The following is a 23,143-nucleotide window of genomic DNA, read 5'->3' as shown; positions in this document are numbered from 1 at the left end:
TAGTCTAACGCTCTAACCACTAGGCTACCCTGTCGCCCCATGACAGCAATCTTTGCAGCATTCCACCAACCAGGCCTTTATGGTAGAGTGTCCAGACGGAAGCCACCCCTCAGTAAAAGGCACATGACAGCCTGCTTGGAGTTTGCTAAAAGGCACCTAAAGAACTCTGACCATGAGAAAAATTATTGTCTGATGAAACCAAGTTTGACCACTTTGGCCTGAATGCCAAGAGTCACGTCTTGAGGAAATCTGGCACCATCCCTACGGTGAAGCATGGTGGTGGCAGCATCATGCTTTGGGGATGTTTTTCAGCGGTAGGGACTTGGAGACTAGTCAGGATTGAGGGAAAGATGAACGGCGCAAAGTACAGAGAGATCCTTGATGAAAACCTGCTCCAGAGCGCTCCGGACCTCAGACTGGGGCGAAGGTTCACCTTCCAACAGGACAACAACCCTAAGTACACAGCCAAGAAAACGTAGGAGTGGCTTCCGGACAAGTTTCTGAATGTCCTTGAGTGGCCCAGCCAGAGCCCGGACTTGAACCCGATCAAAGATCTCTGGAGAGACCTAAAATAGCTGTGCAGTGACACTCCCCATCCAACCTAACAGATCTTGCGGGGATCTGCAGAGAAGAATGGGATAAACTCCACAAATACAGGTATGCCAAGCTTTTTGCATCATACCCAAGAAGACTCAAGGTTGTAATCGCTGACAAAGGTGCTGCAACAAGGTACTGCGTAAAGGGTCTGAAGACTTATGTAACTGATTCTTTTTTTTTTTTTTTTTTTTACAATTGCAAAAATGTCTAACCTGCTTTTGCTTTGTCAATATGGGGTATTGTGATGTCATTAGGGGGTATTGTGATGTCATTATGGGGTACTGTGTGTGGATTGATGAGGGGGAAAAAAACAGTTAATCTTTTTTGAATAAGGCTGTAACATGAAATGTGGAAAAAGTCAAGAGGTCTGAATACTTTCCGAATGCACTGCATATGAAGAGACTGGTTTGGTTAGAACCTAGAACCGCTTCAGCGGCTGGCTATTGGGACAGCATTATCCTATGCAGTGTACAATAATGTAGCATTAAAATGTAAGTGTGACGGTTGGCCATTGTAAGGGAGTGTGTTTCCCCTCACCAGAATGAGCATGCAGCGGTTTTCCTTAATGGCTCCACAGCAGCCCAGGAAACCCAGTACCATGATGATGACTCCAACAGCTATCAGCAGGTCTACAAACGGCACGGCCTCATCCATTATCTGAGGGAGGAGGACAGACAGTCATTTTGCATGTAGATATCTGCTAAATAGGTTGATATGACTGGATGCATTTGTTTCAAGGTGATGGGTATACATTTGCTATTTTTACTGTGTAAAGACGGCTTTTGATGGTGTTGGCATTAATTTAGTGTCACACTGGACATTTCCTTACCACGTTTCCATTCTTGCTCACTTTGAGGTTGATGGAGAAACCAAGAATGACGCAGCCACTGATCTGGAAAACAAAATGAGATGAAATTAGCGTTTTATTTAGAATCACCTTTAGAAAGTTGTGCGTTTCAATGTCACTGGGATTCAATGACCAGGTCTTGTTGCATATCAACTCAACATGAATGTGGATTAATTTAAAAAGAATCACAACGCACTACCTACATCTGGTGGCAACTCTGAGGAACTACAGTTGAACCACCACCACAATGGAGGAGATACAGCATCATCCAGCCCCCACATGAGGAAATCTTTGTGGACTCTAGACCACAGGGGAGAATCTCAATTGCATGAACTTGATTCCTCAGATCCTCTCCTCTTAAATCCAGAGGGGAGAGGATGCAAGGAATCCAGGAAAATAGAGGTTCTCCCGTGGTTTCAGAACTGATAGTGACAGGTTACATATATTGAATATTTGATTGAAAAAAATTAGCCGGTCAACCCAACGACGCCAGTAACTTGAATCCATCGATGAATTGTTTGAAAGCATTCCATACTCACACAGTATGGGCCTGTGGACATGTAGACATCAGGTTACATGTCAAGGCTATATGAATGATCGCTCATTATTTAGAGAGATTACAACGTATACCCACATTTTTATGTTGAAGACGTTCTGCGATGACTGGATTATGAATTTGATGATTATTTTGGCTTTCAAAAAATTAAAAGATTCCGTTCAAGATGATTTTTTAAAAAGATTCTGATTGAGATTAACTCCAAATATGAGTCCCCATTTCCACACAGCCCCCCCTTGTGGCCTGGAGTGGCATGCCCATGCAGTAAAGGTTGTGACATCCTGACTTGCATCTCGTCATGCTACAACCGTGCGTCCAGTGACTCAAAATCACAGGAACCAGAAAGCCTCACAGCATTTAAGCTATATGCAATGAGGGCTGTTTTAAAAAATATATATTTTTAGGGGTGGATCAGCTTAATATTGCGGAAAGAATGTTGCTTCCAATGTAATTGTCTGCATCATTTCCAATCCCCCATATATTTTTGGGGTAAATATATATATCCATACAGCCATGCATACATATATATACATACACATACCTATATAGACATACATATATACACATATATACATACATACCTATATAGACATACATACTTTTTTAAAGAATATACCTTTATTATTATTCCCCGCAAACCCTACCACCGATCCCCCATTTGGAGTAAACTGATAAACACTTCTGCTTTTATCTTCAATTTATACATCTTATACACATTTTACAGACACAGTCCACTTTACAATAGTTCTCTCTTGTTTGTTCTTAGTCCTTCCTCTATTTCTGTTGTCCATCCAGTTTGATTTCCACTTGTAACTGTGCTATTTCACAAAAGCTCCGCACCTATACACATTTCACAGATCCCGTATGCCCTACATTGTTTATCTTGTTATTAGTCCCACCCTTCAGTTCCACTCAACCCTTCCCATCTATCTTCCAACATCATCCATTTCGGATTTCTATTTGCCATATATTTTTCAACTGTGCTGTGATGCTTCCCAAAAGATTTGAACCTTCCTATTCTCATAGCTTCTACAGATTGTAAATGTAAAAAAAATTTTTTTGCTAAAATAATTATTATATTATTGATTGATTGACTATGGCTTTTCAAATCCCCCAGTATTGCTATCTGCAGCGTTAGTTCTGGGCAAATGTTGCAATTCTTCAGCCATTCCTGGACCTGTGACCAAAAACGAGCTACATATGGACAATACCAAAATAAATGATCTAATGACTCTGCCTCCTCACCATAGGCGGAAATCCCAGGGGGGACGGGGGGGACACGACCCCCCCATCTTGGGAAAAATATGATTTGTCCCCCCCAATATATCACTGTAAACATAACTATGTAATTTCAATAATATTAATAATACGCAATGAAAGCACTTGTGCTGATTATAGACACTTAATAGCGCGTTTAAGTTTCAAAAGATTGCGACCCCCCCCCGCCCTTTGCCTCACAATGGTTTGATCCACTGCCAGTTCTTTAGCTGGCAAGGTAATAGAGGGTTCGTATCTACTGTCCGAAAGGGACATGTACGTAACTGACGTAAGGTTAATCCAGTCAATCCATAGCAGGTCCATAGCAATGTTATTTATTTATTTTTATGTTGGCAGGGTTCACACACTAGCTGAATTTGCAGAGCTAGCGCGCAAACTAAAGCAAACATTAACTATCAAGCTAGCTAGTACCTATTCCATTTATGTGGCGTCGTCAAAGATGGAATCTTTGCTATCGTCAGTTTATTCCAAGATCAGCATGCAGCTGTAGTGCTTCGACGTCCCTGTGATAAGGTTAGCGATAAACTGAAGTCCAAACTGAACAGAACAGAACTACACTATCTTCTACCATTGTCTTAAATATACACTGCTCAAAAAAATAAAGGGAACACTTAAACAACACAATGTAACTCCAAGTCAATCACACTTCTGTGAAATCAAACTGTCCACTTAGGAAGCAACACTGATTGACAATAAATGTCACATGCTGTTGTGCAAATGGAATAGACAAAAGGTGGAAATTATAGGCAATTAGCAAGACACCCCCAAAAAAGGAGTGATTCTGCAGGTGGTGACCACAGACCACTTCTCAGTTCCTATGCTTCCTGGCTGATGTTTTGGTCACTTTTGAATGCTGGCGGTGCTCTCACTCTAGTGGTAGCATGAGACGGAGTCTACAACCCACACAAGTGGCTCAGGTAGTGCAGCTCATCCAGGATGGCACATCAATGCGAACTGTGGCAAGAAGGTTTGCTGTGTCTGTCAGCGTAGTGTCCAGAGCATGGAGGCGCTACCAGGAGACAGGCCGGTACATCAGGAGACGTGGAGGAGGCCGTAGGAGGGCAACAACCCAGCAGCAGGACCGCTACCTCCGCCTTTGTGCAAGGAGGAGCACTACCAGAGCCCTGCAAAATGACCTCCAGCAGGCCACAAATGTGCATGTGTCAGCATATGGTCTCACAAGGGCTCTGAGGATCTCATCTCGGTACCTAATGGCAGTCAGGCTACCTCTGGCGAGCACATGGAGGGCTGTGCGGCCCCACAAAGAAATGCCACCCCACACCATGACTCACCCACCGCCAAACCGGTCATGCTGGAGGATGGTGCAGGCAGCAGAACGTTCTCCACGGCGTCTCCAGACTCTGTCACGTCTGTCACATGTGCTCATGTGCTCAGTGTGAACCTGCTCTCATCTGTGAAGAGCACAGGGCGCCAAAGGCGAATTTGCCAATATTGGTGTTCTCTGGCAAATGCCAAACGTCCTGCACGGTGTTGGGCTGTAAGCACAACCCCCACCTGTGGACGTCGGGCCCTCATACCACCCTCATGGAGTCTGTTTCTGACCGTTTGAGCAGACACATGCACATTTGTGGCCTGCTGGAGGTCATTTTGCAGGGCTCTGGTAGTGCTCCTCCTTGCACAAAGGCGGAGGTAGCGGTCCTGCTGCTGGGTTGTTGCCCTCCTACGGCCTCCTCCACGTCTCCTGATGTACCGGCCTGTCTCCTGGTAGCGCCTCCATGCTCTGGACACTACGCTGACAGACACAGCAAACCTTCTTGCCACAGCTCGCATTGATGTGCCATCCTGGATGAGCTGCACTACCTGAGCCACTTGTGTGGGTTGTAGACTCCGTCTCATGCTACCACTAGAGTGAGAGCACCGCCAGCATTCAAAAGTGACCAAAACATCAGCCAGGAAGCATAGGAACTGAGAAGTGGTCTGTGGTCACCACCTGCAGAATCACTCCTTTTTTGGGGGTGTCTTGCTAATTGCCTATAATTTCCACCTTTTGTCTATTCCATTTGCACAACAGCATGTGAAATGTATTGTCAATCAGTGTTGCTTCCTAAGTGGACAGTTTGATTTCACAGAAGTGTGATTGACTTGGAGTTACATTGTGTTGTTTAAGTGTTCCCTTTATTTTTTTGAGCAGTGTATATAATGGTCTCGTTGCAAAAGATAAATTGTCGCTAGTGAACTTTTTTTATTTTATTTTATTTCACCTTTATTTAACCAGGTAGCAAAGATTATAGCAAACACACAGAAACGGAATTGGTGCTCGCTAGCTTTACAAATTCAGCTATTGTTGGAAGCCAGCCAATATGAAACAAACTATTTAAATTACAAAAGGTTGCAGCATGTGTTGTGTAAATGTGTGTGTGTGCAGCTAGGCCAGCCAGCCAGCCAGGTAGAAAAATGGCAGAAAAAAGTAAGAAGACGGACATCAGAGTATTTGTCAGTACACCAAAACGCATAGTAAGAACTCTAGTATCCTAATATCTCAAAGACTAGTTGATAAAATGTTCATAAGAAAGAAGTGAAATGCTAATGGAAATGTTTCACAATGATGTCATTAGGCAGAGCAGGCAACAGATGGCACACAGACAGCAGAGCTGGGGACAGATATGCAGGGACAGATTGGCAGACAGGGAGTCTCAGGTAAGTTTGTTGAGTCTTTGTTTGGCAACATTATGAAAGGTTCTCAATTTTTTTGACTTGTAAAATAGGGACATAATTGGAAAATGCCATGGATACCCCCACTCTCAACTTAAACTGGTGACTAAACTAAGATTTGTTTACGGCAATGGTATTGCTGTTGTGATTAATTGTGTAGTTTTGGGTACCGGTAGTTAGGAGTACGGCAAACACCTTATTTATTTTCTAGGAGACAGACTGAGTCAGTTAGGGTGGTGAAAGGGAAAGAGCCAGGGAGAGAGACTTCAGAGGACAGTGTCACAGCCACGGCAGGACCAAGTGTCACCCTTGTTGCCAGCAGCACCAGTATAGGGGACAGTGGCACAGCATTGTCCAGTTACCACAGTGATGGCACAAAACCATATCAGCCACACCCAAAATTTATAGAACCGCAAACTCTTGCCAACAGAGTGTTGACGTTTCAAGAGAGATGGTTTCGTGATTTCCCCTGGCTACATTATAATCCATCAATAAAAGGAGTGTTGTGTTTTCACTGTAGCCAAGGGTTTTCAAGCCAGCCATCTTTTGGCCAAAGAGCTGATGCTGCCTTCATTAGTGCAGGATTTAGGAACTGGAGAAAAGCCATTGAAAATTCACAGCACATCAAAATTGCCAAACCCACCGCCACTTTGTAATTGTAACAGCACACCAGCTAAATCCAATCAGTGTCCAGTTATCCAGCGCGTGGGGTAAACAGCAGGATGACGCAAGGCATTGCTTGATGAAAATTGTTAGTTCGGTGCGGCATGTAGTAAGACAGGGACAAGCCTTTAGAGGCCACATGGATGACAGTGGGAATTTATACCAGATTTTGAAACTTGGGGCAGAAGAGGATGATCCCATTTTACTGAAGTGGTTAACAGAGCGTACCACAATGTACACAGGCCCCAAAGCACAGAATGAAATTCTGAACATCATGGCCAATAGTCATTCGAGGCATTGCAGCTGAGATTAGGTCTCTTCCGATTGTACAATTTTCATTAATTGTTGATGGTACTCAAGATGTCTCTGGTGCTGAACAGGAGAATGTCTGTCTGCGTTATGTTGACCATGACCTTGTCCCTCACAAGGAGTTTATTGGGCTGTACAGGGTGTCGGAGACAACAAGCGAGGGCATTGCGAAAGTGCCAACTGATGTGTTGTTGAGGAAACCCGCAAACATATGCTCGGTTCTTTTGTTCAGTAGTGTGTATAGCAGTGGTTCTCAACCTTTTTGGGGTACTGGAACCCCTGCATATTTTGAGGCAAGGCAGGCAAGGTTTTGAGCGGTCCTCAGGGACCTCCACCCCCTCTATATTATATGTAAACTTACTGGAAACCTTGTGGTACTGACTACATTCATTACACTTTTATTTCACGGACCCCTTGCAATTAGTTCATGGACCCCTGTTTGAGAACCCATGGTGTAATTGATAGTTGTTCTTTTGTTTAGTAGTTTTCAGTACACTTACAAATGATTTATTTCATGTTATTTTATTTAAAATTGCATACTTTGTGCGACATACTTGTCCATAGCTGCTGTTTGAAGAGTTGAGACACTGACTGAAGGATATTTTGTTTGATTTATTTGGGTTTTTCATTGAAGTAGTTATTTTGCTTTTAGAACTGTACTTATTTTAAGCTTTTTGTTCTTGCAAAGATATTGTAGACTCAGGCCAGTGGCACATTTAATGACTACATAAATGTATCAGAAAAAGTCCAATTAAAAGGTCAATTCAATACGGAGACCAACTTTGTGATGGTTCTCAATGGAGATTCTTTTAGATGTGATCACACCATGTTCATTGTATTTATGAAAACTACACCCATACAGTGTACAGTACCATTGTCACCTACTGACCTTTCTTGATATTGCTGGTTGTAAGTACGAATACCTGCATACATACTGGACTGGTAAGGAGCACTGCTATAACTATTATTAGTAGTAGAATTATAATGATTTAAACATTTGAACAAGTTGGGAAAACCCTTCAGTTAACTACTGTACCTATCAATTATCCAGTTGTAGGAATTATGGTTCCTCAATATACATTTAACAACGTATGCTATGTGTTACAGCACTACTTTTGGTGTCCCCCTCAGGAATTGCTCTTGAGAAAATTTAATGTAATTGTCCCCTCCAAGGTTGATCTCAGATTTTCGCCCCTGCTCCTCACAGCAGAATCTGCAGAGCTGGGAAGACTGTATCCCCCATATATATAACATTCTATTAGTTGCAAGAATTTTGTACAGTAATTTAAATTGAAAAATTCGAAGTTTTGAATCCGGCGTTGTTTCGCGTATCAATTCATAAACCATGTGCCATGGAATGAGAACATCGAAAATCTCTTCCCAACTATTTTGCAATTTATATGGCACAACTGTCAGTTTTCTGGTCCTTAAATGAAATTGGTATATGTTTTTATTTATCACACTTTTCTTTAACCATTTATGTTCTTTAATATAGGGCCGACATACAAGTTCCTTACTTTTTTCCCCTTCTACTTGCCTCTTCCATTTTTGTGGTAATGCTGCAATTAATTGGTTGTAATTTTGGGTAGAGCAGACATTTCCATATGTCTGTGTTAGCTGCGTGTGACATAACTCCACCAATCGTATTTATGATATCATTCACTAAAATTATACCTTTTTTAAACATTTCTTCGATAAATACAGTTTTTTTAATCAATTACTATATTTGAATTTAACCACAATATTTGTTGTACTATTTTTTCCGTCCTTTCAGGTGGATTAAACTGAAATTGCAACCAACTTTCTAAGGCTTGTTCAAAAAATAAAGATATTTTGGAGATTATTTCCTTTTCAAACAACCGAAAGTGAGCAGGTGTAATCTGAATAAAGGGAAAAAGGCCCTTCTTGAACATAAGATGAGACATTCGTACCAATTTACTAGAGAACCAGTTTGGATTTAAGTATAACTTTTGTATGACTAATGCCTTTAGTGAGAGGTCTAATGCTTTAATATTTAATCATTTCTGCCCTCCGAATTCATATTCGTTATATAAATAGGCCCTTTTAATTTTATCTGGCTTGCCGTTCCAAATAAAATGGAATATTTTTTGTTCATATAATTTAAAAAGCAGGTCACTAGGTGTAGGCAAAACCATAAGCAAATAGGTAAACTGTGATATGACTAAAGAGTTAATCAGGGTGATTTTTCCACAAATAGAGAGGTATTTTCCTTTCCATGGTAGCAAGATCTTATCTATTTTTGCTAACTTTCTATAAAAATGTATTGGAGTGAGATCATTTCTTTCTTTTGGGATTTGTATACCGAGTATGTCCACATCTCCGTCAGACCATTTAATTGGTAAACTACATGGCAATGTAAAATGTGTATTTTTTAGTGATCCAATACGTAATATGGTACATTTATCATAATTTGGTTTTAATCCAGAGAGGATAGCAAAAGGTATCTAGATCCTCTAAGAGGCCATGGAGAGATTCTAGTTGTGGTTCTGAAAGAAAACATGAATCATCAGGGTACAATGACACCTTAGTTTTTAAGCCACGGATTTCTAATCCCTTAATATTAATGTTTGATCTAATTTTAACAGCTAACATTTCAATGGCAATAATAAATAGATATGCCGATAGTGGACAACCTTATTTTACTCCTCTAGATAGTTTAAAACTTTCTGAGATGTAGCCATTATTTACTATTTTACACCTAGGGTTACTATACATAATTTTAACCCATTTTATAAGAGATTCCCCAAAATTGAAATATTCTAGGCATTTATATATAAACTCCAGTCGTACTTTATCAAAAGCCTTTTCAAAATCAGCTATGAAAACCAGGCCTGGTGTCCCCGATATTTCATAGTGTTCTATTGTTTCCAGTACTTGCCTAATATTATCTCCAATGTATGATTAGGATGAATAATATCTGACAAAACTTTTTTTATTCTATGCGCCAAGCATTTTGCTAGGATTTTTGCATCACAACACTGAAGTGTAAGAGGTCTCCAATTTTTTAAATGGACTGGATCTTTATATATACCACTTGGGTCATGTTTCAATAATAATGATATCAGACCTTCTTGTTGTGTGTCTGATAATCTACCATTTATATAGGAGTGGTTAAAACAAGCTAATAATGGTCCTTTGAGTATATCAAAAAAAGTTTTGTATGCCCTATAGCCCTGGAGTTTTCCCAGCCTTAAAGGCCCCAATTGCATCAAGCAGTTCCTCCTCTGTAATTTGGCCTTCACATGAGTCTTTCTGTACAGATGTTAATTTTACATTATTATTAGGAAAGAAATCCATACAATTAGTTTCAGTTAGTGGAGATGGAGGAGCCTGAAACAAACATATTCTTAAAGTACTTTACTTCCTCTTTCAAAATATCATTTGGTGAATCATGCGTGACTCCATCATTTGTAACAAGTTTCAAAACATTTTTTTTAGTAGCATTTCTATATTGAAGATTGAAAAAGAATTTGGTGCATTTTTCCCCATATTCCATCCAGTTCGCTTTATTTTTATAATATATTAGACTGGATCTTTCTTGAATAAGTTCCTCCATTTCTTTTTGTTTTTCCTCTAACTTATTCTGTGCCTCCATGGTACCGTTTTTATTGCTATCTAACTGTACTGTTAGTCCTTCAATTTCCTTTGTTAATATGGACTCTTTTGATCTAAATTGCTTTTGTTTTATAGATGAGTACTGAATTGCATGGCCTCTAAAGGCACACTAAAGTGTCCCATACAATAAGGGGATCTGCTGTACCTATGTTATGTCTGAAAAAGTCAGTTATAAATTCTACTGTCCTAGTTCTAAACAATTTATCATCTAGTAGACTTCGATTAAATTTCCAATATCCTCGCCCACGTGGAAATTCTGTAAGAGTAATATATATGCCAATTATGTGATGATCCTACCGCATTCTGTCCCCTATCAACACTTTTTAAACTTTTGGTGCCAAAGAGAATGATATAAGAAAGTAGTCAAGACGACTAGCTTGATTAAGCCTCCGCCATGTATATCTCACTAGGTCAGGGTATTTAAGTCTCCATATATCCACTAATTCCAATATATCCATGACATTCATGATTTCCTTAAGTGCCCGAGGGTGATAGTTTGTAGTGTGATTTCCTTTCCGGTCCATAGAGGTATTTAAGACCATATTAAAATCTCCCACTATAATAATAGTCTAGTGTTGCTTGTAGAGTTGATAAATTCTTATATATATTTTCAAAGAAGCTTGGATCATCATTATTCGGACCGTATAGGTTAATAAGCCATATCTGTTTATTGTCCAATAACATATTTAAAATCATCCATCTACCTTGATGATCTGTTTGGACAATTTGCACATTTGGATCAAAATTATTGTTAATTAAAACCATCACCCCTTTTGAATTTCTTTGCCCATGGGAGAAATATATTTCGCCCCCCCCAGTTCTTTTTCCACAAAACTTAATCTAAAACTGTTGAATGGGTTTCCTGTAAACAATAGATATTATAATCCTTCTCTTTTAGCCAGGTAAATACTGATCGTCTTTTGTTATTATCTGCTAAGCCATTACAATTGTAACTGGCTATACTTATTTCACCACTTACCATAATGAGACACAACTTTCAATTATTTTTATCAAAATATATTTTTGTAAACGTACTATTAAAAAGTAACATAATGATTGAGTGTCTATATAGCTGTACCATGATATTTGCATTTCTACTAAGTAAACCTCCAATTGGTCCCTACTATTCCACCCGCTAAAAGCCCTCATCTCGAGTTGGGTTGTCATCCCAATGCCCAGCAGACCACCCTCGACCCCCTGTATCCCATAGCCCTGAACCGACTGGGATCCATCCTTTGAAAAGAGCACACAGTGCCATTTACCGAATTGAAGTAGATCAATTGCCATATGCATTTCCATTGCCCTCACCTCGATTTGTATTATATATATCTGTGGATCATCCTCTATTGTCCCTAACATCTTTTACTCCTTCATTCGCAACAGTTGTGGGATATACACATACACCCACACACACTCAGCCCTTACCCCCACACAACCATAAGCTCACTTTCTCAACAATTGCACCATCCCAGAGCCCAACTCAAGATAGGTCATGATTTACAAATGCACTTGCAGTTGCAGCTGCATGAGAAGGCCTGCAAGACCGCGCAAAAAATGAGCAAAAATTGAGAGATTTTATTTACCATTGTCACATCCTAGATGATGGAGGTCAAATGTACACCTTCTTCCTGAAACACCCATAATACGTCCACCCGTCATGACCATGTTCCCAAGCATCTCCATGCAGTCCGACTTTGATTTTGTGCCACAATGCAATGAGGGCTGTTTCCAAAGTAAACACTGGGGTATAGTCTTCCACAAGAGAGCTATTGTAAAGTGTAATGTCAGCAAACAATGGCAATTTTTCATGTTGCAAAACGTTTAGCTACGGAGTGCACTAATGAATACGACCCCTGGATCTGAGAAGGCTTGTTAAGCTATCATCACAAAGACAACACCTTCCAGAGTCAGAGTCAATGGCTTCATGAAAGTTAGTCATGTGATGATCACACATTGTTACCATAGACATTTGAATGTCATCTCATTTCCATAGCAGACATGTAAACAGATTTTAAATGGATTACTGTGTGTACTAGGCTACTAGTTGATCACTAAACTAACAAGCACATCACTATACCACACACACACACACACACACATCAAACCAATCGAGGACACTATAGTTAAAGTAAAACATGTAGGTTAATAGGACTCACCCAGAACAGTAGAATGAAGAGGAAGAGCAAGTACTTGATACGCTTATTCACAGCCATCTTCTAACCTTCCAACAGACAGGAAAGACGTGATGTGACAGACCAATGTTAAGTTAATCCCTATTCCTCTGTTCCAGACCCACCCTGGTGTTGCCCGTGTGTGAGTGTGAGAGGATTCTTTCACAAGCCTGTATTTAAAAGCTGTGGGTGTGGTTACTGACTACTCAGTCCAGTCCAGGCTCCAACAGTCTCCTACCAGTCCCCTCCCTCTAGCTCGTATTTAAAAGCTGTGGGTGTGGTTACTGACTACTCAGTCCAGGCTCCAACAGTCTCCTACCAGTCCCCTCCCTCTAGCTCGTATTTAAAAGCTGTGGGTGTGGTTACTGACTACTCAGTCCAGTCCAGGCTCCAACAGTCTCCTACCAGTCCCCTCCCTCTAGCTCGTATTTAAAAGCTGTGGGTGTGGTTACTGACTACTCAGTCCAGTCCAGGCTCCAACAGTCTCCTACCAGTCCCCTCCCTCTAGCTCGTATTTAAAAGCTGTGGGTGTGGTTACTGACTACTCAGTCCAGTCCAGGCACAAAAAGTATCCTACATAAAGACCCCACAGCGAACACCCTCCTCTGAAAACTGACCCTCAGTCTTCTAAACAGTGAAACCCCAGAGCAAACATCCTCCTCTGTTTGTAGTTAAATAAAGTTAGACGAGTTCAAGTTTGAGCTGTTCTGACTCTCGCTTGAGAAGGACAATTTACTCAGAGCACAGGGTAAAACAGTGGCAGACTGACCGCCAAAACATAGACTATGCAAACTACAACACCACCAGCTAATGTTTGTAATTCATGTTTTTACTATTTTTGTACATAATGTTCCCGCTACCGTCTCTCTACTTGGTCACCATCCCGGATCCGGGAGCATCCTCATCAGTAAAAAAGCTGACTAGCATAGCCTAGTATAGCGCCACAAGTAAATACTAGCATATAAATATCATGAAATCACAAGTCCAAGACACCAAATGAAAGATACACATCTTGTGAATCCAGCCATCATTTCCGATTTTTAAAATGTTTTACAGTGAAAACACAATATGTATTTCTATTAGCTAACCACAATAGCAAAAGACTCAACCGCATATTTTCACAATTTTTTACCGCATAGGTAGCTATCACAAAACCGACCAAATAGAGATATAATTAGTCACTAACCAAGAAACAACTTCATCAGATGACAGTCTTATAACATGTTATACAATAAATCTATGTTTTGTTCGAAAATGTGCATATTTGAGGTATAAATCATAGTTTTACATTGCAGCTACCATAAAAATTATCACCAAAGCAGCCGGAATAATTACAGAGAGCAACGTGAAATACCTAAATACTCATCATAAAACATTTATGAAAAATACATGGTGTACATACAGCAAATGAAAGATAAACATCTTGTGAATCCAGCCAATATTTCGGATTTTTTAAGTGTTTTACAGCGAAAACACTATATAGCATTATATTAGCTTACCACAATAGCCAACCACACAACCGCATTCATTCACCGCAAAGGTAGCGATCGCAAAAAAACAGCAAAATATATAAAATTATTCACTAACCTTGACAAACTTCATCAAATGACAGTCCTATAACATCATGTTACACAATACATATACGTTTTGTTCGAAAATGTGCATATTTAGCGGTACAAATCGTGGTTTTACAATGTGAATACGTAGCCAAACTGCACAAAATTGTACGGAGATATTTTGGACAGTCACCTAATCTAATCAAATAACTCATCATAAACTTTACTAAAAAATACATGTTGTACAGCAAATGAAAGATACACTAGTTCTTAATGCAACCGCTGTGTTAGATTTTTTTAAATAACTTTAGTACGACATACAGCTTACGTTATAGCGAGACAGCGCCCGCATTGAGGGCGGAAAATAGGACGAAACATTTTCCACAGAAATACGAAATAACATCATAAATGGTTCCTACTTTTGCTGAGCTTCCATCAGAATCTTGTACAAGGAGTCCTTTGTCCAGAATAATCGTTGTTTGGTTTTAGAATGTCCTCTTCTCCTGTCGAATTAGCAACGATAGCTAGCCATGTGGCGCAAACGTGCCCAACTTCACATGACGCAAAGAAAATAAAATTCCAAAACTCGCAATAAACGTTCAATAAAGTGATATAACTCGGTTGAAAAAAATTACTTTGATGTTTTTATCACATCTATCAAATAAAATCAGAGCCGGAGATATCTAACGTGTAATCCAAAAGCTTTTCAGAAGGCAATCTGGGGTTCCTTCTCGCGCCTTCGAAGACAATGAAATTTCCAGACACGTCATTTCAAAAGCTCTTGTTCGGCCTCAGATCAAGCTAGACACCCCATTTCACCTCTCACTGCCTGTTGACATCTAGTGGAAGGCGTATGAAGTGCATGTATATCCATAGATTTCAGGCAAATTAATAGGAAGGCCCTGGAACAGAGCCTCGATTTCAGATTTTTCACTTCCTGTCAGGAAGTTTGCTGCAAAATGAGTTCTGTTTTACTCACAGATATAATTCAAACGGTTTTAGAAACTTGAGTGTTTTCTATCCAATAGTAATAATAATATGCATATTGTACGAGCAAGAATAGAGTACGAGGCAGTTTAATTTGGGCACGATTTTTTACATTTTTTAGTGAAAATAGCGCCCCCCTATTGACAAAAGGTTTTAAGACCGAAAATAACTTCTAGACATCAGGACTGCGATTACTCACCACGGACTAGCAGAATCCTTTTTCTTCTTTCACGATGCTGATGAGCCCGAGGCGGAGGATATATGGCTCTTTCAGGAACAGGCCCCGACACCAGTGATCTGCGCTAAGAGGCGTAGAGAGGGAGGCCGGAGGGCGGGCTGCCTTCTGAGGAGTAGGAGGCGATCGAATAAACCCCCACTCCCCTCAATTCTGCTAGCAAACATGCAATCTTTGGACAATAAAATGGACGAGTTATTGGGAAGATTAAACTACCAACGGGACATTAAAAACTGTAACATCTTATGCTTCACGGAGTCGTGGCTGAACGACGACAATATCAACATACAGCTGGCTGGTTATACAATGTACCGGCAGGATAGAACAGCGGTGTCTGGTAAGAAAAGGGGCGGCGGTCTATGTATTTTTGTAAACAACAGCTGGTGCACAATATCTAAGGAAGCCTCGAGCTATTGCTCGCCTGAGGTAAAGTTTCTCATGATAAGCTGCAGACCACATTACCTATCGAGTGAGTTCTCATCTATATTCTTTGTAGCTGTTTACATACCACAACAGACTGAGGACTGGCACTAAGATAGCATTGAATGAGCTGTATTCCGCCATAAGCAAACAAGAAAACGCTCACCCAGAGGTGGCGCTCCTAGTAGCCGGGGACTTTAATGCAGGGAAACTAAAATCAGATTTACCTAATTTCTATCAACATGTTAAATGTGCAACCAGAGGGAAAAGAACTCTAGACCACCTATACTCCACACACAGAGATGCATACAAAGCTCTCCCTCGCCCTCCATTTGGCAAATCTGACCATAATTCTATCCTCCTGATTCCTGCTTACAGGCAAAAATTAAAGCAGGAAGCACCAGTGACTAGATCAATAAAAAAGTGGTCAGATGAAGCAGATGCTAAGATACAGGACTGTTTTGCTAGCACAGACTGGAAAATGTTCCGGGATTCCTCCAATGGAATTGAGGAGTACACCACATCTGTCATTGGCTTCATCAACAAGTGCATCGATGACGTCGTCCCCCCAGTGACCGTACGTACATACTCCAACCAGAAACCATGGATTACAGGCAGCATCCACACTGAACTAAAGGCTAGAGCTGCCGCTTTCATGTTACTCTAACCCGGAAGCTTATAAGAAATCCCGCTATGCCCTCCGACGAACCATCAAACAGGCAAAGCTTCAATACAGGACTAAGATCGAGTCGTACTACACCGGCTCTGACGTTCGTCGGATGTGGCAGGGCTTGCAAACCATTACAAACTAAAAAGGGAAGCACAGCTGAGAGCTGCCAGATGACACGAGCGTACCGGACGAGCTAAACTACCTCTATGCTCGCCTCGAGGCAAATAACACTGAAACCAGCTGTACCGGAAGACTGTCATCACTCTCTCTGCAGCCATTGTGAGTAAGACCTTTAGACAGGTCAACATTCACAAGGCCGCAGGGCCAGACGGATTACCAGGATGTGTACTGCGAGCATGCGCTGACCAACTAGCAAGTGTCTTCACTGACATTTTCAACCTCTCCCTGTCCGAGTCTGTAATACCAACATGTTTTAAGCAGACCACCATAGTGTCTGTGCCCAAGAACACGAAGGTAACCTGCCTAAATGACTACCGACCCGTAGCACTCACATCTGTAGCCATGAAGTGCTTTGAAATGCTGGTCATGGCTCACATCAACACCATCATCCCAGAAACCCTAGACCCACTCCAATTTGCATACCGCCCCAACAGATCCACAGATGATGCAGTCTCTATTGAACTCCACACTGCCATTTCCCACCTGGACAAAAAGAACACCTATGTGAGAATGCTATTCATTGACTACAGCTCAGCGTTCAACACCACTCAAAGCTCATCACTAAGCTAAGGACCCTGGGACTTAACACCTCCCTCTGAAACTGGATCCTGGACTTCCTGATGGGCCGTCCCCAGGTTGTAAGCGTAGAGAACAATACATCCGCCACGCTGATACTCAACACAGGGGCCCCTCAGGGGTGCGTGCTCAGCCCCCTCCTGTACTCCCTGTTCACTCATGACTGCACGGCCAGGCACGACTCCAACACCATCATTAAATTTGCCGATGACACAACAGTGGTAGGCCTGATCACCGACAACAATGAGACAGCCTATAGGGTGGAGGTCAAAGACCTGGCTGTGTGGTGCCAGGACAACAACCTCTCCCTCAATGTGATCAAGACAAAGGAGATGATTGTGGACTACTACATCTCATCGACGGGACTGCAGTGGAGCAGGTTGAGAGCTTCAAGTTCCTTGGTTCCTTCAAGTTCCTTGTTGGTGATGTGGATACATCACCAACAAACTAACATTGTCCAAGCACAGCATGACAGTCGTGTAGTGGTCACGACAAAACCTATTCCCCCTCAGGAGACTGAAAAGATTTGGCATGGGTCCTCAGATCCTCAAAAGATTCTACAGCTGCACCATCGAGAGCATCCTGACTGGTTGCATCACTGCCTGGTATGGCAACTGCTCAGCCTCCGACCACAAGGCACTACAGAAGGTAGTGCGAACCGCCCAGTACATCACTGGGGCCAAGCTTCCTGCCATCCAGGACCTCTATACCAGGCGGTGTCAAAGGAAGGCCCTGAAAATTGTCAAGACCCTAACCACCCTAGTCATGGACTGTTCTTTTGCTACTACACAGCAAGCGGTACCGGAGCGCCAAATCTAGTTCCAAGAGGCTTCTAAACAGCTTCTACTCCAAAGCAATAAGACTTCTGAACATCTAGTCAAATGGCTACCCAGACTATTACATTGTCCCCCCTCCACACCACTGCCACTCTCTGTTGTCATCTATGCATAGTCACTTAAATTAACTCTACCTACATGTACATACTACCTCAACTAACCTCAACTAACCGGTTCCCCACACATTGACTCTGTACCGGCACCCCCCTGTATATATTGTTAATTTTTACTGCTCGTTCTTAATTACTTGTTACTTTTATCTCTTAAAACCTCTTGAAGCTAGGGGGCAGTATTTTTTATTTTTGGATAAATAACATTCCCAAAGTAAACTGCCTATTTCTCAGGCCCAGTTGCTAGAATATGCATATAAATGGCAGATTAGGATAGAAAACACTCTAACGTTTCTAAAACTGTCAAAATATTGTCTGTGAGTATAACAGAACTGATATTGCAGGCGAAAACCTGAGGAAAATCCAACCAGGACGTGCCTATTTAAAGGGATATCAACCAGATTCCTTTTCCTATGGCTTCCACAGGGTGTGAAGTCTTTAGACATAGTTTCAAGCTTTTATTCTAAAAAAGGGGCGAGATTGATCACATCGCGTCAGTGGACTGCCAGATGTCCTTAGATTTGTTCATGCATGCGACACTGGTAGCGAGACATTTGCTTTCTCTCTTGTATTGAAAAGTTTACCGTCCGGTTGAAATATTATCGATTATTTATGTTAAAAACAAGCTGAGGATTGATTATAAAAAACGTTTGACATGTTTCTACCAACTTTACGGATACTATTTGGAATTTTTGTCTGCACGTCTTGACCTGCACGAGCCTGTGGATTACTCAACAAAACGCGCCAACCAAATGGAGGTTTTTGGATATAAAAATAATCTTTATCGAACAAAACAAACATTTATTGTGTAACTGGGAGTCTCGTGAGTGCAAACATTCGAAGATCATAAAAGGTAAGCGATTAATTTGATTGCTTTTCTGACTTTCGTGACCAAGCTACTTTGCTGCTAGCTGTTTGTAATGTTTTGTCTACTGATCGATGTCCTCACACAAACGCTTGGTTTGCTTTCGCTGTAAAGCTTTTTTTCTAAATCTGAGACGCCAGGTGGATTAACAACAAGCTAAGCTGTGTTTTGGTATATTGCACTTGTGATTTCAAATTTAATTTGAATTTGGCGCTCTGCAATTCAGCGGATGTTGACGAAAATGATCCCGCTGAAGGGATCGGTGTGCCAAGAGGTTATTAATTAATCTTTTTCATATTTTTTTTTAACTGCACTGTTGGTTAGGGGCTCGTAAGTAAGCATTTCACTGTAAGGTCTACCTGTTGTATTCGGCGCATGTGACTAATAGAATTTGATTTGATATCCTGGGAAAATAGTTTGGATCATGCCCTGAAGATGCTTTCTGTATGCTCCTCATCACCTGCCTTTCTGAAGAACAATAGTCTATTTTCCTTCATTAGATTGATTGGAAAGTCCTGGTGTAAGGGCTTGATTTGGCAAAGGGATTAATACCAAATCAACCTCTAGTACCTAGGCCAAAGGATATCCAAGTCATTCCATGTTGGGCCTTGTGTCTGCTGGTTTTAGTTGTTAAGCCCTCGACAACCAGGTGAGGGGACTTCCTTACTAATTAGCGACCTTCATCAAGTACAAGGGAGAAGCGAAAACACGCCCTCCGTGGAATGAGTTTGACACGTGACCAAGGCCCTCTTGGATATTTTAAATGATCAGATAGGTGAAGGCAAGTCCTCTACTGGCTCATTCATCAGAGTAATCAGCAAGTAACAATTATCATCTGAGTCCAATCGACTAATTATGCCTACTGCCGATGAACTACATTATCAAGGCTCACAAGCTGTACCTACTGCCAATGAGCTACATTATCAAGGCTCACAAGCTGTACCTACTGCTAATGAGCTACATTATCAAGGCTCACAAGCTGCCATGATGCAATGAGGTCCATAGTGATGTTCAGCAGGTTAGGGGATCAAGTCCAGTCAATTCACAAAGCAAAACCTAATTCCATTCCAAATGTTCCTCATTGAAGAGAATTGGAATTTGACTTCCTAAATTGACTGGAATTGAACCCCAACACTGACATTCAGTATCAAGTACATATTCCATTCATGCTGTATGGGATATGTCAAAGCCACCTTTTGATCAAGCCATGATTGGGGTCAATTTGAATTGAAGTCCGTCAATTTAGGAAGTGAAAACTTGGAATAAATAACTTCTGCGTGTATATGAAGAGATTGGTTTGGTTAGATTCTAGAACTAAAGTTCCACTGAGTGAAAGTGTCACAGAACATTTCTAAAGACACTAACCCACAGAGGCCAAACCACGCCCTTAACATGAAGATTAAAACACTAGTGACCTACTATGGGACAAGCCACTAACCCACAGAGGCCAAACCACGCCCCTAACATGAAGATTAAAACACTAGTGACCTACTATGGGACAAGCCACTAACCCACAGAGGCCAAACCACGCCCCTAACATGAAGATTAAAACACTAGTGACCTACTATGGGACAAGCCACTAACCCACTGAGGCCAAACCACGCCCCTAACATGAAGATTAAAACACTAGTGACCTACTATGGGACAAGCCACTAACCCACTGAGGCCAAACCATGCCCCTAACATGAAGATTAAAACACTAGCGACCTACTTTGGGACAAATAACAAGACCTCCCCCACATCCTGCAGCTAACTGCTCCACTTCCCTTTACAGGCATTTCAGCCCAAATGGCACCTTACAGCGCATTTGGAAAGTATTCTGATCACTTGACTTTTTGTTATGTTACAGCCTTATTATAAAATGGATTCATTTAATGTTTTTCATCTATCTACACACAATACACCATAATGACAAAGTGAACAGGATTTTAGAAATGTTTGCTAATGTATATCTTTTTTTACAGAAACATCTTATTTTCATAAGTATTCAGACCCTTTGCTTTGATACTCAAAATTGATCTCAGGTGCATCCTGTTTCCAGTGATCATCCTTGAGATGTTTCGACAACTTGATTGGAGTCCACCTGTGGTAAATTGTATTAATTGGACATGATTTGGAAAGGCACACACCTGTCTATAAAAGGTCTCACAGTTGACAGTACATGTCTGAGTAAAAACCAAGCCATGAGGTCAAAGGAATTGTCCGTAGAGCTCCAAGACAGGATTGTGTCGAGGCACAGATCTGGGGTACGGTACCCCCAAAAATTCTGCAGCGTTGAAGGTCCATGAACACAGTGGCCTCCATCATTCTTAAAATGGCAGAAGTTTGGAACCACCAATACTTTTTTTGAGCTGGCCAAACTGAGCAATCAGGGGAGAAGGGTCTTGGTCAGGGAGGTGACCAAGAACCTGATGGTCACTCTGACAGAGCTCCAGAGATCTTCTGTGGAGATGGGAGAACCTTCCAGAAAGACAACCATCTCTTCAGCACTCCACCAATCAGGCCTTTGTGCTAGAGTGGCCAGACGGAGACCACTCCTCAGTAAAAGGCACATAACAGCCGGCTTGGAGTCTTGACACCTAAAGACTCTCAGACCATGAGAAACAAGATTCTCTGGTCTGATGAAACCAAGATTGAACTCTTTGGCCCGAATGCCCAGTTTCAATTCTGGAGGAATCCTGGTACCATCCCTACGATAAAGTAAGGTGGTGTGATGTTTTTCAAAGGTAGGGACTTGGAGACTAGTCAGGATCGAGGCAAAGATAAACAGAGCAAAGTACAGCGAGATCCTTGATGAAAATCTGCTCCAGAGCGCTGCGGACCTCAGACTGGGGTGAAGATTCACCTTCCAACAGGACAACAACCCTAAGCACATAGCCAAGACAACACAGGAGTGGCTTCGGGACAAGTTTCTGAATGTCCTTGAGTGGCCCAGCCAGATTCCGGACTTGAACATCTCTGGAGACCTGAAAATAGCTGTGCAGCGCCGCTTCCCATCCAACCTGACAGAGCCTGAGAGGATCTGCAGAGAAGAATGGGAGAAACTCCCCAAATACAGGTGTGCCAAGCTTGTAGCGTCATACGTAAGAAGAATCAAGGCTGTAATCGCTGCCAACGGTGTTCCAACAAAGTACTGAGTAAAGGATACTTGTCAGATCAGTTTTTAATAATTTCGCAAAAATGTCTAAACCGGTTTTTGCTTTTTCATTATGCGATAGTGTGTAGATTCAGGATAATAAAAAAAAAGAGATTTAAAAAATAAGGCTGTAACGTAACAAAATATGGAAAAAGTCAAGGGGTCTGAATACCTTCTCAATGCACTGTAGATAGTGCAGTACTTTTGACCAGAGCCCTATGGACCAGGTCAAAAGTACAGCACTATAAAGGGAATGAGGTGCAATTTGGGAAGCAGCCAGGGTTTTCATTTATAGTGTGGCTGACAGCTAACCTGCGGCTGACTGTGGCTGCCTCCCACCTCTACTGAATGTGTTTGGTGCTTCAGTGGTTGGCTATTGGGACAGCATTATCCTATGCATTGTACAATAATTTAGCATTTTACATGTAAATGTGAGGGTTGGCTATTGGGACAGCATTGTCCTGTGCAGTGTACAATAATGTAGCATTTTCAATGTAAATGTGAGGGTTGGCTATTGTAAGGGAGTGTGTGTTTCCCCTCACCAGAATGAGCATGCAGCGGTTTTCCTTAATGGCTCCACAGCAGCCCAGGAAGCCCAGTACCATGATGATGACTCCAACAGCTATCAGCAGGTCTATAAACGGCACGGCCTCATACATTATCTGAGGGAGGAGGACAGACAGTTACTCAGGCTATCAGCAGGTCTACAAACGGCACGGCCTCATCCATTATCTGAGGGAGGAGGACAGACAGTTACTCAAGCTATCAGTAGGTCTACAAACGACACGGCCTCATCCATTATCTGAGGGAGGAGGACAGATAGTTACTCAGTCATTTTACAT

At 41.6% G+C, this 23,143-nt stretch overlaps 2 protein-coding genes across 3 annotated transcripts in view; both read right to left on the bottom strand.

Moving 5' to 3' along the window:
* The window catches only part of LOC139533596 (tetraspanin-8-like), a 37,963-nt gene extending 14,853 nt beyond the window's left edge, over positions 1 to 23,110 (bottom strand). Inside the window, exons 1-3 of the mRNA XM_071331746.1 lie at positions 22,844 to 23,110; positions 1,427 to 1,489; positions 1,135 to 1,254 (exon numbers count right to left, since the gene is read on the bottom strand). Of these exons, the coding sequence (XP_071187847.1) occupies positions 1,135 to 1,254; positions 1,427 to 1,489; positions 22,844 to 22,960 (300 nt within the window). The 5' untranslated portion in view covers positions 22,961 to 23,110. The remainder of the gene's footprint in view (positions 1 to 1,134; positions 1,255 to 1,426; positions 1,490 to 22,843) is intronic.
* Positions 1 to 23,143, bottom strand: part of LOC139533597 (tetraspanin-8-like) — a 196,818-nt gene that overhangs the window by 39,547 nt on the left and 134,128 nt on the right. The window lies entirely within an intron of this gene.

Source organism: Salvelinus alpinus, chromosome 11, assembly GCF_045679555.1.
Source record: "Salvelinus alpinus chromosome 11, SLU_Salpinus.1, whole genome shotgun sequence".
NCBI classification, from domain to species: domain Eukaryota; kingdom Metazoa; phylum Chordata; class Actinopteri; order Salmoniformes; family Salmonidae; genus Salvelinus; species Salvelinus alpinus.
Note: the sequence above shows the minus strand (reverse complement) of the source record. Positions and strands in the feature narration are given on the sequence as shown.